Below are 17741 nucleotides of genomic sequence, written 5' to 3' on the forward strand. Positions count from 1 at the left end.
TTCTTTTGTTCTTGTCTTGTTTTAAGGTAAGTGTATTAAACTTTGAATTACGGAAACTGATTCCACTCGAGGAAGTTTCTGAAAATTTGAGATGTTTTAAAAAAGTGCTAACATCACAGGATGCTGATAAGAGATTAGGGATTTTCGGGCACAATAAGCTTGAAGAGAAAGAGGTGCTTGGCCTTTAGGTTTCTGGCTTACAATTACTGTTTTTTATTCTTATTAATTTATAAATTTCTGTTGTTGTATTTTCAGGAGGGCAAAATTTTGAAGCTCTTAGGGTTTATGTGGAACCCACTATCATGGGTCATTGAAATTGTAGTAACAGGCTTGAATTAGAGTGTTAACACTCTTAGGTTAGTCTTATTCTGTTGTTAGTTTTGTAACACTATTTCGAACACTATTGTTTCAATATGTATCTCCATTTATTGACATTGTATCGAGTCTATTCTTTTACAGGGTAAGATCTCAACATTTTTATTTGTTTCTATTTTCTAAGGTTGCATGCCAAGTGTTTGATATATTGCCCGAATAGATCAACTTTAGCTAGTGGTATGTCATTTTTGCATTTGGTGGAGGTGGTCTGAACATTGGCCGGTGACCGCGATTAAAATATGCCCTACTTGAAGAAAAGGTAAAAAGATTTTACATATATACGTTCATCAATTTCATCCGGATGATGTTGTTGCTAAAACTAAAATAGAACTTACTTTTGCAGTTAATAGTTTTTAATTTATTACTATTTTAGGTGGAAATAGTATAAAGGAATTCCATAGACTCGTTTATTCTCAATTATTATCTTTTCATGCCTTAACCTGGCAAGTAAGTGCATGTTAATGTTTTAACTATTTTAATCAATCATATCATCTGTTATTAATTTGTTATTTTATTCACAGATCACTCCCATATATTTGATATCTTGTGTGAACCACAATTTTTGATTGTTGAAACTTGAAAGTCTTGTTGTACAAGCAATCCGTTCTCCACTTTTACCAAAAAAAACATTAAGATATGTCGACTAGTGTGTATGATCTTTATTACATGAGCTCAAATGCGATGAAGGTAATAACGGTTTGTAATTTATGTAAGTCTAAAAAATTGAATAATTGATTATTGGTATTATTTTTGTAGCAATGGGATGGATTAATTGAATTTTTGGGCTCTGAATCTAAAATCACGGGGGTCTTGAATTTCTTCATAAGTACATTTTGGAATATTAGTTATGATTTTCTATTATATTTAGATTAGATAGGATTAGAAATGAGGTCTCTAGGGAAAGGTTAGGAATAGTTAGCATATCAAAGAAAATAAGGGAAGGGAGATTGAGATGGTTTGGGCATGTGAAAAGAAGACCGACAACAGCGCCAATTAGAGTAGTGGAAGCCTTCATTGTGGAAGGAAAGAGGAGTAGAGGCAGGCCTAAATTGACTTGGGATGAGAGAATTAGACATGACTTGACAGAGTTGCACCTCTCTGAGGACATGGTCCAGGATAGAGATTCGTGGAGACGTAGGATTAAGGTTAGCGACTTCTAGGTGAAGGTACCTAGTTAGCTTAGCTTTCTATTTAGGGTCTAGTTGGCTAGCCTTGCTCCTTGTTGTTTATGAATATATTTTGTTAGATGCTGCTTTTTGTTTCGTATGCCCTATTCTTAGTAGGTTACAGATTCCTTGCTTTTTTGGTAGTTTGCTATCTATGTATTGCCAAGTGTCTTTGCTTGTAGGATGTATGTATGTTTACTCTAATAAAATGTATGTAGCTTTATGAGCTGGGGGTCTCTCTGGAAGCAGCCTCTCTATTCTCACGGATAGAGGAAAGACTTGCCTACATCCCACCCTCCACTGACCCTACCGATAGCGTGCTATGCGGTGGGATATACGAGGCTTGATTGATTGATTGATTGATTTTCTATTATATTTGTTTATTGTATTATTCTGAATTATATAATTATGTGTTGCATAAGTATAAGGATTTCAAGAATTCTGTGTTTTTTATCACTTATGAAACCGTTACCGAACTTACATTATAGGTGGACAACCGGAACACATTCAGTTGTAATAATGGAGGCACTATGAGGAAAAGTGCTGCCAATTTTTTTAGGATCTGTCGAGGCTGTTTGTTGGGTCAAATCCTGTTCACGTAATGGCTTCAAGCACCATTGACATTAATCCCAAAGATGAAATCTTTGATGGGAAGGTATTGTGCTTTTATAATTTACTTCCTTGGTCAAAAATCAAAACACTAAACTTAATATTTTAAGTTAATTTAGAGTTTTTAAATTTATGAGGAATGTGGTAGTGTTATTAGCTACAATTCACGTTGATGTGACATTATGTAAGTTTGGTTGTACTACAAAAGTTCACGAAACTATATGGTTGTACTGCAAAAGTTTAGGAAACGAAACTGCAGAAGTTCAGGAAACGAGACTGGAAACGAAGGTACATTTACAGTTAGGTCAAATTTAGTCATGTAAACAAATCGAATGAACACTAAATGGGTTTTTTAGTGTGCATTTATTTTAACTTTAACCGAACAAATGAACAAACATGAACACTTAAACGAACAGATTTTCTTGTTCTTGTGCGTTCGTTAAAAAAATGAACGCGTTTGTTCGTTGAACTTTATCCGAACAAACACGTTGACTTAAACAACTGGATTTTCTTGTTTGTGTTCGTTTTTTAGGAAAATAAATGTATTTGTTTGTTGAAAACGTATCGTATTTGTGTTTGTTCATTAAGAAAATGAATGTGTTTGTGTTTGTGTTTGTGTTTGTTTGTTACGAAAATGAACGTGCTCGTATTTGTTCGTTACCAAAATGAGCGTGTTAGTGTTCATTTGTTAGGAAAATGAATGTGTTCGTGCTTGATCATTTAACTTTAACCGAACACTTAAACAAATGTTTTTTTTGTTTCTATTTACTCGTAAAGATATGAATGTGTTCGTTTTCGTTTATTTCCGTTCGTTAATTATCTAAATTCAATTTTCCTATTTAAAAAGAAGATCTAAATTAAAGTCTAAATACCATCATCAATATATCAAACATTTCAAAATTAAACACATATATATTAACAAAGGGAATTAAAATATGGAAATCAAAATGATTTCAATTTAATATTGGTATAAATAAGTTTGAATGAGTTTTTAAATGAATCAACATACATAAATAGAAGTAAAGGAACCGAATTCAAATGTACGTAAATGAACAAATATTAACGAACGAAATTATGGGAAATGATCAGTTATACATATTGTGTGTACAATGGAAATGTTGAATCTGATTTCTCTGGTTTCATCACTTCGTGTATAGAAAAAGAATCAAAGATGTAACAAGATTGACAGAATAGATAAAAAAAAACATATGTCGGTTTGGGGAAAAAAGGTACAACAACAATTCGCAGCCAACTTGAGTGCATCATCATTCACATTTATTACTCCGGCTCTTGGGAATTTCTTTAGGTTTGTTTATCTAACTCTATCTATACTAATAAAAGAAAATAATGAGGATGATGTGACAATCCGTATTCATTCTAGGTCTAATCTCTTTTCTCATTCATTCTACCTATCCATGGGTTATGGAGCAAAACCATATTGACAAATGGGTTATAATTTCTTTCTAGTTCTCTAATTTATCATCTCATTTATCTCAACTATCCATTTGTCATGGGTCCAAAAAATTTTGGCAAATGGGTTATAATTTCATTTCCAATTCTCTAATTTCTCATCTTATTTATCTTACATATCCATGGGTCATGGGACAAAACAGTTTTGAGAAATGGGTTATAATTTCTCTTTTTATTCTCTAATATCTCATCTCATTTATCATAGTTATCCACGGGTAATTGGTCAAAACAATTTTGCAAATGTTGTACATTAAAAAATGAAATTTGTAAATTTGAGATTTTAGACTTCTTATTGTTTATATTATATATTTTATCTTCTTTTTACCTATAATTATGTTCATTTCTTTTAGATCTTTTTATTTTTATTATTTGATAAATCCTGTGTAATACACGGGTTCAAAAGCTGGTTAAATATATATTGTGATTTACGTTTTCAAGTAAATATATTGTAACCATGTATACTGATATCTAGAAGAAATGGGTGCCATTAATGAGAGAGATGTTACATCAATTAGTCAGGGCTGCAAGTCAAACCTATTCATAATAAGGATTCCCCACTTGACTATTTATTTGATCAAAAATTTAAATTTGCTACTCAGTATTGACTTAGACCATTCGCTATGGTGGGGGGCTTCGAAGCCCCCCCCACCACACACCGTGCCACGTCAGCGCCACGTAAGCACCGAGGGCATCGAAGCCCCACCCAAAGATGTCCCGCTATGGTTTAACGCCCCAAAGGCGCCCCTATTATACATATATATGCATATGTATGTATGTGTGTGAGAGAGGGATGGAGAGAGCTGCTGAGAGGGGGCCCACCCAATTCATCAACCGTGCCGAACGGCCATTTCTTCGTCGCCCTTGGTTGGACCGCGCCCCACGGCGGTGTTCCGCGCCCATCAGCGCCCGCCACGTCACCCGTTGAAGCCCCATAGTAGATGGTCTTAGTGTATTGTGTTTAGGTGTTTCTTGCTTACTTTAAAACCATTATCTTATTTTAAATATGGAGAGGCTTGTACAATTCTTACCATAATGAAAGACATGTGGATTGACCAACCCTCGGAAGGTCAAAATTACATTTTTTTTTCCATGATATTTTCTTTATTTGTATTTAGCATCTCAAAATTCAAAGTCAATTTTTTTAGGGATATGTAATGACATTATTAGGAGAAAGCTATTGAGTGAATGAGTGAAATAGATGGACACAAGAAATCTTTAAACCATCACCGATATTAGGAGATTAGCTTTTTTTATTTACCATGTTGGTCTCGTGTTATTAGGTTGTATTTTATTTTTATGACACTAGACAATCTATATGGGAAAATACATCCAAGATATGCATTACTTTATAAAAAATTCTTGATGACTAGATCATCACATAGACTACTGATACATTAACATGATAGTGTATAATATACCACGAGAATGTTAATAAAGTAACTGAAAATGTGTATCACATGGCAATTGTTTTAGCCGCAGCATTGCGTGGGCTTCTACTAGTATGTATGTATGTATATATGTATGTATATGGATTATTTTCGAATAAAGAGAAACTCGCCAACATATGTGTTGACGTTCGTTTTTAATATGTTTTTCAGGTAAATAAGTAAAGTATTGAAGCTTCATGAAGTGTGCGGGAAAATAGTGACGACATGTGTTTGAATGAAAAATGTTGACTTATGTTGGACTTGTAATTTGAATAAAAATTGTGTAATATGACACGTGTAATGACTCCGATGGTTAAATAACGTTCAACTTTCGTTTGACACCTATTCTTAAATATGATTGGCTGAAAAGACATCTGTCACCACCCGAATAACTTAATCAAAGTCTTCCACTGATTAAATTAAGATTTTCGGGGTGTGCCAATAATGCTACGGTATAAGTAAGGGGCAATTTCATAGAATAGTAACCAAGTTTCAAAAGTGTTCCAATTAGGTCACTCAACTTTAAAAAGTGTTCCAATTCGGTCACTCAACTTTCATATTTTATTAAATTAAAGGTTTTAACATGTTTTTTTAACATTTTTATTTTTTGTTTCACATAGGAAATCTTTTTATCTTTTTTTTTATGTTGACGTTGAGTGGCGACGTTAATTTTATTTTTTATTTTTGAATTTTAATATAATTAATGTTTTTTATTTTTTTAAAAATATAACTACATATATTGCAAATTCCGACCCCCACATCTTATCCTCCATTTCTTTCTTAACAAACAAAAAAATCGGTGAGACTCGATTTGAAGATTTAGTGACCCGATTTGAGAAAAATATGCATGAGTGACCTAATTAGAACACTTTTGAAAGTTGGTTACTATTCTATGAGATATTCCCTATAAATATCGTAGGATCTAAAAGTATTAGGAATGTAATGATAGTGTAGACAATTAAGAATGTTATAAGAACATGTTGTAAAGAATGAAGTAATTAGCGGACATTTAAGTTGTTAGTCATGTGTATTTAGTAACGACAAATGAGAATGGGTATTGGCAGAATTAAGATAATCCTTCTTTTTTATCTCGGAATTTTCTTCCTCTAAAATTTATCTTATTACAAAGTTGTCAGTCGAAACAACAATATTCTCTGTGGCGGATCTACATAGCAAATGGGTGGTTTTCTGGAACCACCCGAGTTTTGAAATTATAGTGTATGATATATATAAAATACTAGAGGGAACCACCTTATAAATTAGGAAGGTACCACTATGATAATGATATAAGTGCTGGTTTAGTTGGTAAGTTGTTGGTTTTGTAAACTGAAGGTCATGGGTTTGACTCTAGCGGGTTTTTTTTTTGAACGGCCAACGAATTTTTTAAATGGGCTATTGACTAAATTCATCATATCGGGTCTTTCGATTTGGGAAAAACACTCACCTAAAACCAACACCCGTGAACACTCTTCCGAAAACACAACAGGACGGAAAGACAAAACTCATTTAGTTCAATGATTCAACCAGTGAAATATAACACACATCTCATCTCGGTTAGGTTTAGGAATTTCAAAATAATAATTTCCGTTGGCATTTAATAAACAAAAAAGGGAAGGAAGGGGGCGGAAGTTTGAAAAAGCTGGTGCAACTTGGCTCAATAACTAAATGAGCTCTATTTGAGGCTCGAGTTTGAAAAAGCTTCGCTCGTATCGAGTTTTTTATTGATCCGATCTCAAGTAGCTCCCAAGCAACTCGGCTCATTTGCACCCCTACTAGCTCGCCAATAGCTAATAGTTTGGATTATTAGAATTCCATTTTACATAAAATAAACTAAATTTGAAACTAACCATTTGATTGTAGTTTAATTGAATAATCGACGATCACCTTGCTTGAACAACACGCAGACATGTACACACACACGCGCGCGCACGTGTTGTATGCATGCAATTTGTATCATGTGTATGTTCTAACTTAGTGAGTTCATGTGAAGCTGCTTCAAAACAAAGGTTCTGATAAAAGAGGATGGAGTTTCCGTAGAAAGTCAGCAGAACAACGAGCGCTAAGCAACACTGTTGTAACTGAAATATCATCTTCTGTGCTTAAGAGTTCAGAACCTGTTATCATCAACTCTGAAGCACCTATCGCTTCTTCTGTTTCTGAGAAACCTTCTGCAAACAAATGCACAGAAGAACTGCCTCGGGTGTCCACTTCAATTGCCAAGAGCACTGCACCATCCAATTTGGTCATTCAAGCCGCTGATGAAGATGAAGTTAAATTCGACTCCAGTTATGATGAGTCATCTGTCATTTTCATCCAGGCTTCCGTTAGGAGATACTTGGTATGCATTTACTTGTAGCTAAATGTAGCAGTTTTGACTTGTTTACTTGAATGGATCTATTTGGGTTTTGTTTTATTCAAACGGGTCAAATGGGTTGAACTGCTCAAAGGATCTATTTGAAAATGCATGCATCCTCCCTGAATTGTTATATTTGAATAATTAGATTATTTTGTAATACTACAGTTTTTGTAATATAGTTAGCACATAAACAATCTATACAAGTATAAAACAGACCAAAAAAATGTCAATAAGCTCTAATTGATGGTTTTTATTATCATGTTATATGTAACGTTTAGGCCCAGAGAGAACTAGTGAGGCATAAGAAAGCTGTGAAGTTGCAAGCTGCTGTACGGGGGCATTTGGTTCGTTGTCATGCGGCTGGAAGTTTGCGGTGCATTCAAGCCATTCTTAAGATGCAAGCTCGTGTTCGGGCCCGTTATGATAACAAATCTGTTGAAAAAACTTCAACTGGAAAAGAGGTAAACTCTTATATAATTCAACTTTCTTTTATCTCTATGTTTGTGGTTTTCTTTGTATTGCTGGAATATGTGTTATTATTGTATGCCCTTTCTGTTATCTTCCAGGGAGTAACCAAGCCACACCCAACATATATCTCCATTGAGAAGCTACTCAGTAACCGATTTGCTAACCAGGTATGGAACTAGATATTTTCTGAAACTGTTCACCCTTTAATAGCACTAACAGTCTAATTTCTATTGAAGTTACTGGAATCCACACCACGGACCAAACAAATTAACATTAAATGTAATCCGACAAACGATGATACAACTTACAAATGGTTGGAAAGATGGACGTCCGTGTCATCTCCCCAAGTTATGGAGTCGCATACATTGAAACCTCAACCGAACAAACCCATTGATACTAAAAAACAGAGTGAAAACATGATTTCTGGACAAAAGCCTGATTCTCTTTCTAATGAAAGTAACCATTCGAATACCAGACTTAAAGTGGGTCCCACTTCATCTCCCTGGAAGCACTCATTGGAGGATGATCAACCCAAGCGCCCTGCAAAACGGGCTGCCACTGAACCAGCTGATTTTGAGGGGAGGAAGTCTGCATTTGGGTCAAGAAAGGCGAGTAATCCAGCGTTCATCTCTGCTCAGTCAAGATTCGAAGAGTTGACTGTTAAGAACAAATCATTGACTTCAGTCGGTTCTTCCAATCAGGAACACGTGGTGAAATCCCCGGGGGAGTCGCTAGTCTATGAAAGTTTAAAAGTTGGCCAATCTCAAACTGTTGACTCGGAATGTGGAACCGAACTTTCAGTCACATCTATGCTCGACTCACCAGACACATCAGAGGTTGGAAATGTTGAATCTGAAAAAGAAGCAAAAGTTTTGGATAAAGAACATGCACTAGTAAACACCGAGCTGACTCGGTCCATTCTTGATCCATCAGAAAAACATGATTGCAACACTGATGTGTCACAAGTGAAACAATCACCAGAGGACGACGCTGAGTTGACTCAGTCCACTCAGATTCATCATCATCAGGTGGACAAAGCATCCCCAGAACCACCTCCCAGAAGTCATGTAACAGCGCATGGATCACCTTCTAGCGAGATGTCGAATAACAATAAGAACAAAACTGACAGGACAACATCAGGTCAAAAGTCAAAGTCTTGGTCAAAGAGTACAAAGTCTCCTGTAAGTTCAGGTTTAAGAACCAGTCTGGATAATTTGCCTCAAGAGAGAAAACCAGGGAGGCGAAGGAATTCGTTTGGTTCACAAAGTTCTGATCAGGAACCGAGAGATAGCAGCAGTAACAATTATATACCAAGTTACATGCAAGTGACTGAGTCTGCAAGAGCAAAAGCTCTTGCAAATAACTCTCCAAGATCGAGTCCAGATGTGCAAGTTAAGGAAGGTTATATGAAAAAGAGGCACTCGATGCCCGGTGCAGTTAATGGCAGGCATGATTCACCTGGTGTCAAGCGGACCTCACCTCAGGCGCAACTATCCACCAAAGGAAATAATAATCCAGGTAATATCTTTTTAATGCTGCATTTTAGAGGGCAAAATGCATAATAGTTTTGATTTAAGGTCATCTTTAACCTTATAAGCAGGGAAGTTATAATTAAGTGTCAGTTTCGAGCACGACACCATAAATTGTCAACATGATCAAACTTATCACTACTTCATTTGCCATTGTCATCATTTTGACATGTAAATTAATATTTAATAATCTTTGATGCTTTATTCAGATTTTTTTTCAGAGTATATGTTAAAAAAGAAATAAAGTGGGACTGGATTTGGATATATTTTAAGGAATCAGCCCTATAAATCATAGTTACTGGTTTTGATTAGTATATTCTGTCAAATTTGAGCACTCATGTTAGTTTAGTTAACGACAGTTATGAATGCTATTTATATGTTTGTGTCAGTTAACTAAATAAAATTGAACAATAATGACATAATTTAGTGGAAACACAGGTATGTGAATGTTAATGTTTTCATACTTACCTGTAAAATGTGTGAAAGTGCAATGATGTTTATATTTTATTTTAGCTTGAAAACATTGATGGAATTCTTGTTTGCTACATGTCTTCTGCTGATTGTTTTATGTGCTTGAAACAGAGAGGAAATGGCAGAACTAAAGTAAAGCAGCGCTGAAGTGGCATGCGTATTCTAATTCGGGCATTTTTTTCTGTCTTCTTAGGAGCATGACTGCTTTGATCCTTGATTAATTTTTCTTTTTTTGATAGTCTGCTTTTGTATTTGTTTGATTTCTGGGTAACTTATTTTGATAAGGTATACATTCATTTACACGTAATGTGCCTTAATATTTTTGATATATTTTAGCTAGGGAGGTGTTTGGATCCCCACTTATTTATATCATTTCTTTATACTTTTTGAGTGTTTGGACTTCCTAAGATGGGTAAAATAAGTTGTGTTTATGTTGATGAATTCAAATGATACGTTTTTCCCTGGACTTGGTGTAGCGTCATGTCTGGATTTGGTGTAGTTCTAGTATCAATTTTTACTAGCGTGTCATTCGATATGGGAAGCCGACAAGACATTTTATAATTCGTGTATGTGAAGATGAAAAGTCATGTGTCCTGTTGATGAACCACTAATAAAGTAATAAGTAATAACCATTGCCCAACACCATTTTCCAAGTAAAAGGTTTTACAGCAATACAAACATCCATGTTTCAGTTGCATGATTTCATTTTACAAAATATACAAGTATATTTTCAACTAACTCCGCTATAACCTATTGCAGCTTCGAAACTGGGTCCAAGCAATAAAAATGCCGATAACTGTCATACCCAAAATCTTTTATTCAGAAACCATATATACGTTCATTTAACAAATACTTATCTTTCTTCACGCCGTACAGCATTTGGATTTGAAACCATATCCATCATCATCTTCTCGGGCGAGTCTTCCCAATTTGAGAATGTTTTCAAGTCAACCTACAAAAGAAGTAGCAAGAAACTTGGTCGGTTCGGACCCACAAAACCGAAGAAATGAAAATGCTCAAGTTCTCTTTGTTGGTTCTAAAAACTGGTGCTCAGTTTCGTTTGCCCTGAACCAGAACCAAACGGGCCGTTCCTAAAACGAATTTTATTTTTAAAGTTACCTTTCGCCTTTGTTCAGTAAAAAGTTGTTCTCTCTTGAGGAACAAATTTTGTGCTTCCTTTATCTTTTCCCCTCCTAATCCCCATACTTCCACCTCCAAAATTTGAGCTTCAGTTGCCAAGTACCCCTACACAAAACCAAACACACGAGTTGTAAGCTATAGTGCATTCAAATGGCAGCTCTCTCAAAGAGCAATACTAATATCAAACGGCAGCTCTCTCACGGTCTTCTAAAATAGCAATACACAACAATAAAGGTAGGGGTGGCAATCTTGACCCAAACCCTTTCAAATGAGTCAATTTGAGTTGTTTTAAAAGTTAAATGAGTTGGTTTGAGTAAAAGGTTTTAAATAAATGGGTCAAAATGAGTCATTTGAAATTCCATCCTTTTATTTTCGAGTCAAAATGGGTCGACAAGTTCAAAGAAATGAGTCGATGTGGGTTAGTGTCCTAAGGAAATGTGATAGGTTTCGGATCGGAACGGGTTTTCGTACAAGATAGGTTTCGGCACGAAACGGGTTTCAGATCGGAACGGGTTCGGTTTAGGTTTCAAGTCAACACGAGTTTTCACCGTGACGTGTTGGGTTTTGGTTTCTTTCTGGCCGATTCCGGACTCGTTTTTGTTCGTTTTTTCAGTTTTGTTTTTGTTCGGTTTGAATTCTTTTAGTTTCGTATTGATTGATTTTTTCGATTTCGATTGAAGTGGTCCGGTTTTGGCTTTTTGTTTCTTTGTTTCATCATCGGTTTCGGTTCGATTCTAGATGGTTTTTTTTTTATTATTATGGAACGAGGACAACGTATGAAACATTTTAGTGCTTTTACTTTTTTTGTTTATGATTTATATTTTGAGTTATAATTTTTTTATTATTATTTTTGAATTTTTTTTGAGGGTTTTTTATCTTAATAGAAAACCCCTCAAAAAAATTCAAAAAATCATAACTTAAAATATAAGTAAAAAACGAAAAATCTAAAAAACCTAAAATGTTTCCGCCGTTATTCTCGTTCACAAAAAAAAACTCAAAACCCGGTTTGACCCTAACCTATTTTGACCCAAACCAAAACAACCCTTTTTTTAATTGACTCGTTTTAACCCAAACTCATTTTGACTCATACTCGTTTTAACCCATGACTCATTTCAACCCATGACTCGTTTGACTCAACCCAACCCATTTGCCACCTCTAAATAAAGGTATGCATGTCAAGAGTGTACCTGATTTGGGAAAAGGGCACCTGGTTGGTAGGTTTTATCATACGCATGATGACGCACCGTAAGCTTGGAGAAGTCTTCATCCATGAAAACTCTTTCATTCCCAATGGACCCACCAAAAGCAATCCCCACAGGCTTCGGTTTTGCCTCATAACCAGTTGAATGCAAGTGACTGTATACAAAGTTCTTCTCTTTGCCTGCTCAAGAAGCATATCCTCTCAGTTCGTCAAAGGGGTCAATGTCCGGGTTGCATTTAATTTAATAAAAGGTCAAACAAGTTAGGTGAAACCGGTCAAAAGTCACCTAACGTTTATTCGAATGATTACAATGCCATACGCAATTTTATTAACTTAAACTAGGGGAGTCGTTCAGACCGAGCCAAAACCTGAAAAATTGGGTTTTAGGTTTTTGAAAAGCGTTCGGTTTCAGTTTTTTACAATGGGTTTGGTTGGGCTTCATTTTTTCAATTTGCCAATTCTGCTTGAAAACTTTGGGCCAAAAAGAGGTCAAAAATAATAAATTTGGTTGTAAAATCGAAACCAAACTGAAAAATCGGTTTTTTAAAAACATGGAACCAAATTTTCGGTTTTTTATTGGGTTTGGTTATTTTGGTTTGGAGCACACCCCTAGCTTAAACATATGGTTTTTGTAATGACATATATCATCAGTTATATACAAAATACAAAAATATAGACAAAAACGTGTTTGTAGATTGGGCAAATTCGACCCGTCACACCCGCCCGTTTTGGCACCTCTAAAAATTTATGTACCTGAAGATGTAAGATGATTAAAAACAGGACTTATAGCATATAGACTTCCAGATGTTCCATAAAATGTCTCCTTGTTCTCAAACCCCTGGCTAGTAAGTGCACCAATTGACCAGCTATGATCTTCTATCATAGCCGAAATAATCACAAGAATTGGACCATTATACCCTTCAACATTTGACCAAAATCTGCTTAAACCTTTGCCATGAAGAGAAGACCTGTAATATATCACTTAGTTTGTTGTGATTATCTCTACCACAATTACAAATAATGATTTGTATAGGCTTCCTTTGTAAGTATCCTTACAGAATACTTATATTTAGTTAATAAATAATACACAATACCTACAACGTTGCAATTATTCTATAACTTCTAGTGATTTACAAAAAGCTAATAATGTTAAAGAAACTTGAACAAACCAATTTCATATATTTGTGATACTGATCAGAATCTGACATATCATTGTCAGACTCAATCAACAAAGCTCGCCAGAAATCAGCTTATTTGTAAACGAGCCGAGCCGAACAGAGAAATAACCAGGGTAAGCTTGGATTGTTGGCTCACTCGTTAGACTCGTTTAGCTGGCTCATTTTAACTTAAAGCCAAAATCTTAATGTAAATAAATTATAGCTCAAATTTTAATATATACAAGCATTATTAATGCATTATGTGTATCTTAAAAATAACCTTTTTATGTATATCAAGAACTCAAGAGGTGTAAAAAATAAGATTACTTTTAAAAAAAAAGAAGCTAGCTGCCTCAACAAGCCACGAGCCGGGCTCAAGCTCAACATTTTAACTTGTTAAGAAACGAGCTGAGCCCGAGCCCAATCTAGCTCGGCCCAGCTCCTTAGAAGCCCTACTAACAAAACAATTGATAAAAATAGGATACAAACCGATATAGAAGGTTTTCTTTAACTTCATCAGCATCGGGAGCAAAACATGTTTTCAAAATTTCATCACGCATTGTATTTCTAAGGGTAAGGGAAATGGACCATGCCCTGCTAGGTGTCAGAAGATAATTAGTCGATTGAGCTATTACACGACTATCACCAACAGACGATGATGATGGCTCTGATCCATCCTGCCATCAATAAAAAATGCTAGTTAGCCCCAACTAATAATAAAAACACCAAATCCATTATATCATCATGTGACATAAGACAGTACATTAGTACCTGTTGAGATGCATATTTAACATGTCTTGAATGCACAAACTGCACCAAACAATCCGGAAGATTTGGCACGGTTTTCAACACCCAAACATGAAGCTTCCCTACAGGAATTTGTCTATCAGACTCCAAAACACCATCATCCCATGCATTCAACTCAGCCCCATTTTCAACACACGAAGAAACCGCCGACAAAACTAAATTATTCACATCCGGAAGCCCAAACGCTGAGTTTTCTTTAACCAACTGCCGGTTTCTAGAACTCCAAGACATTACCCAACACATCCAAAACAGCATCAACAAATCAGCTGGTAACAGATACCCGTTGATCTTATAATCAGCATCAGTCGACTCGATTTGTAACCCTGTTGTGGCTCCTGATTTTGAAACTGCCGATGCGAATACTTTTAATAAGTTATTTAATGAAGTTGACGTGGGCATCCGACCGCAACAGTTGGTGTAACCGTTCAAGAATGATATCCAGGTCAGACCATCTTTGTTAGATAAGAAGAAGTGATCGAGTATCGAATGGCCAAGATTGTCGAGTAATGTAGGAAAGGTTTCTGGTTTGAAGGTTGCTTCATAGTTGATGGCGAGCTTAAAGCATTCCTGGAAACATAATATCAGGTAGCAGTATATATAAGATTTTGTTTGTTAATGATAACTTCTGAAGACAAATTAGATTTTAATAATCCTAACTATGTAATGTATATGTATGTCGATTGTAATGATCCATACTTACAATTCGACTAACGGAACTTTTAATTAATAGTTGAGTGCTATTACTTTTAGTACTTTCTGTTGTGTTGTTGTTTTGATTCTCCGTGTCACGCTTTATGTTATCAGGATATTAATATTATACTTTACACGTCAAGAAAAGGTTTTTCGGCAGGCTCTTGGCGTCCTAGATAGAAGAAAGGTTGGTATGAGTGATATTTTACTTGGGCGTCTGCTCTGACGAACAACAAACAGACGCAGATACTCATCGATTAAGAAATTTTGATTATACTGAAATAAGCAAAGCAAGGTAGTGATTACATCGAAACAACAGAAGGCTTTTAGAAACAATTGACAGAATGTTTTGAATACAACAAAAATAAAGAAAGTCAAGTCAGGGTAAACATATTATTAGTTAAGAGTTTATTGTAATAATAATAAGGGTTGAGTTATAATAAGAAGATTAGTTTTTCTAAGAAGGATAAGAAATAATCTTGTCCATTCATTTTAAAATTGAATGGTTGAGAATAGATTAGAAAGATCATAAAGTGTAAAACAAGGGTAAGGGCATAATAGGGATAACACATTTGTTGACTTTCTCTCTCCACATGCAAGACATATGTCAAATACCCCCATCATTTTAAAACGCTCAAACATTTTTATACGACATGTTTTTTTCAAAACAATTTCACCGTAATAACGAGTGTTTTTTTATCTTTTATATGAGTACCATATTGCTTTATAAAAATAAAAAAAAATCGTGGGTTTTTACAAGGTGTGTTTTATCATAATTGTGTTTTACAAAATTGTGTTATACAAGTGTGTTTTATTTTTTCATAGTGTTTTTGGCATTGTGTTATTTAATTGTGTTTTCATTGTGTTTTTGTCATGTTATTTTCATAGTGTTTATTCCATTGTGTTTTTTTACATTGTGTTTTTTACATACGGTTTTATTTTCCGACGAAAATTCCGAAGACTTTTCCGGCAAGATGGTGGCGGTGGTAGTTGTAGGAGATGAGTGAAAATTGAAGTGGGTTTTAATTAAGTGTGTTTTAATTAAGTGGGTTTTTGAAATTAAATTAGGTGGGGTTCAATATTAAGGCAGTAGACTAAAATACCCTCCATCCTAGCCTTCTTAAAAAAACCATACTTCCTATTTGATCCTTTCTCATAATAATAATAATAATAATAATAATAATAATAATAATAAATACTAGTGGTATCATAAGTGAAGTTTCCTTTGTAATTATTATATTTGCTACTCATATAAACATCTTGAAATTCAGTAAATTAGGGTTGGAGAAGCAAAGAAGAATAATAATACCTTTAAAGAGGTGATGGGAATGGTTTTAGTAAGAGGATCTGGTGATAAGTTATTGAAGGCTTTGTGGAGAAGAGTAAGAGCACCGGTGGAGGCAGCCAATGATTCAGCTTCACGTTGCTCCGGTGAGACTACTACCTGTTCCGTCGACGACGATGCACCCATTTCCCGATTGATTAAAAGAAACAAATAATAATTGATATTATATAAAAGTAAAAGGGATGGGGGTTGAGACAGGTGCCCTAATTAATTACAAAAGATGGTCTACGATTGTTATTATTGTTGTTGATTGAGCTGGATGACAAGAATGGAAGATTTGGGTTTTGGACACAAAAGAAAGAAAGAAAAGATAAAACAAATACCCTTTGGTGATGTTGTAAGGCCAATTTCTTAACACTAATTATTAATCATTATTATATCATCAGAGATGATTTTTTGTGGGATAAAACTTACACGATCATCATCATATTTGTTGCCACCACATCTCATGTGTTCATATTTCACCTTCCACGTGTTTGTTTTTATTAGAGTTTTTATTAAACTAATCATCCATATTAATTTTGATAACATTAATGATGAAATTCACTATTACTATAAAAACTTCTTTAAATCAGGTTTTAATCTTGAAAATTCATGATCACAAGTTTTAAATATCATCCTCATGCTGTTAAATTAGAAGGACAACTGCAATTAGACTATGGGTAATAGGGGTGGTTAGAGGGGCGCGGTTCAGGTGGATAGTGATGTGGCTCGCAAACACCGTTACACCCATCAAGTGAGCATGGGCGCGAACGAGCCCCGAGGCTGGGACTGCGGGAGCATTGTAGTCGTTGGAGGAGAGTTGACTGGTCAAACTATCCGTTGGCCAGTTAATATATATATATATATATATATATATATATATATTATTTATTTTTTTTACTTATAAATACAAATCCACACGCATACTTTATAAAAACTCAAACAACACTTTCCCTCTACCAAAACTTCTATTTCTCTCCATATTTATAAATGGCATCGTCGTCATCGTCTTCGTCTTCCTATTCTACCGAAGAAGACGAACTCATTTGTCAAGCGGTTCAAACGACGATAAGTTTTTTGATAGATCAAAAACGCCCCCGAGCCCCATTATTCCGGCAACCACGTATTCGTGATCGAAAGACTGCTAACAAAACTTTGATACGTCACTATTTTAGTCCCAATCCCACATATGGTGAGGATAGTTTTAGAACCCGTTTTCGCATAACTAGACGATTATTCATGCGTCTAAAAAATGACTTGCCATAGCACTTTGAGTATTTTCAACAAAGAGATAACGCTAGAGGTAAGCCCGGGTTCACGGCTACTCAAAAAATTACCGTCGCTCTTCGTCTACTAGCGTATGGTGTTGGATTGGACATGTTGGACGAGTATCTACAAATGGATAAAAAGACCGGACGCGATGCGCTTAACCACTTTTGGAGAGGTATATAATATAATTTTAGTATTTACGTTTGTTTGTATATTTTTTATATATTTACATAACTTATATAATTTTAATAATTATATTTAGGGGTCATATCGCTATAC

General features: G+C 35.0%; 2 protein-coding genes across 2 annotated transcripts; one reads left to right on the top strand and one right to left on the bottom strand.

The window, feature by feature from the left end:
* Window positions 1–2371: 2371 nt before the first annotated feature.
* LOC143556114 (protein IQ-DOMAIN 32-like) lies at window positions 2372–10140 on the top strand. Its single transcript, XM_077045535.1, has 6 exons — window positions 2372–2438; window positions 7027–7385; window positions 7682–7864; window positions 7970–8038; window positions 8108–9389; window positions 9983–10140. The coding sequence occupies exons 1-6, from the start codon at window positions 2372–2374 to the stop codon at window positions 10000–10002; spliced, it is 1980 nt and encodes a 659-aa protein (XP_076901650.1). The 3' UTR covers window positions 10003–10140.
* A 449-nt stretch (window positions 10141–10589) lies between these two features.
* On the bottom strand, window positions 10590–16337 carry LOC143556107 (uncharacterized). Its single transcript, XM_077045525.1, has 7 exons — window positions 16176–16337; window positions 14141–14743; window positions 13859–14046; window positions 12966–13180; window positions 12199–12392; window positions 10991–11116; window positions 10590–10823 (listed from the first exon to the last, which is right to left on the bottom strand). The coding sequence occupies exons 1-7, from the start codon at window positions 16335–16337 to the stop codon at window positions 10725–10727; spliced, it is 1587 nt and encodes a 528-aa protein (XP_076901640.1). The 3' UTR covers window positions 10590–10724.
* Between the last annotated feature and the right edge of the window lie 1404 nt (window positions 16338–17741).

This window comes from Bidens hawaiensis, unplaced genomic scaffold, assembly GCF_021521415.1.
Source record: "Bidens hawaiensis isolate Kalapana, Puna unplaced genomic scaffold, B.hawaiensis_p1.1 tig00018436_1, whole genome shotgun sequence".
NCBI lineage: Eukaryota > Viridiplantae > Streptophyta > Magnoliopsida > Asterales > Asteraceae > Bidens > Bidens hawaiensis.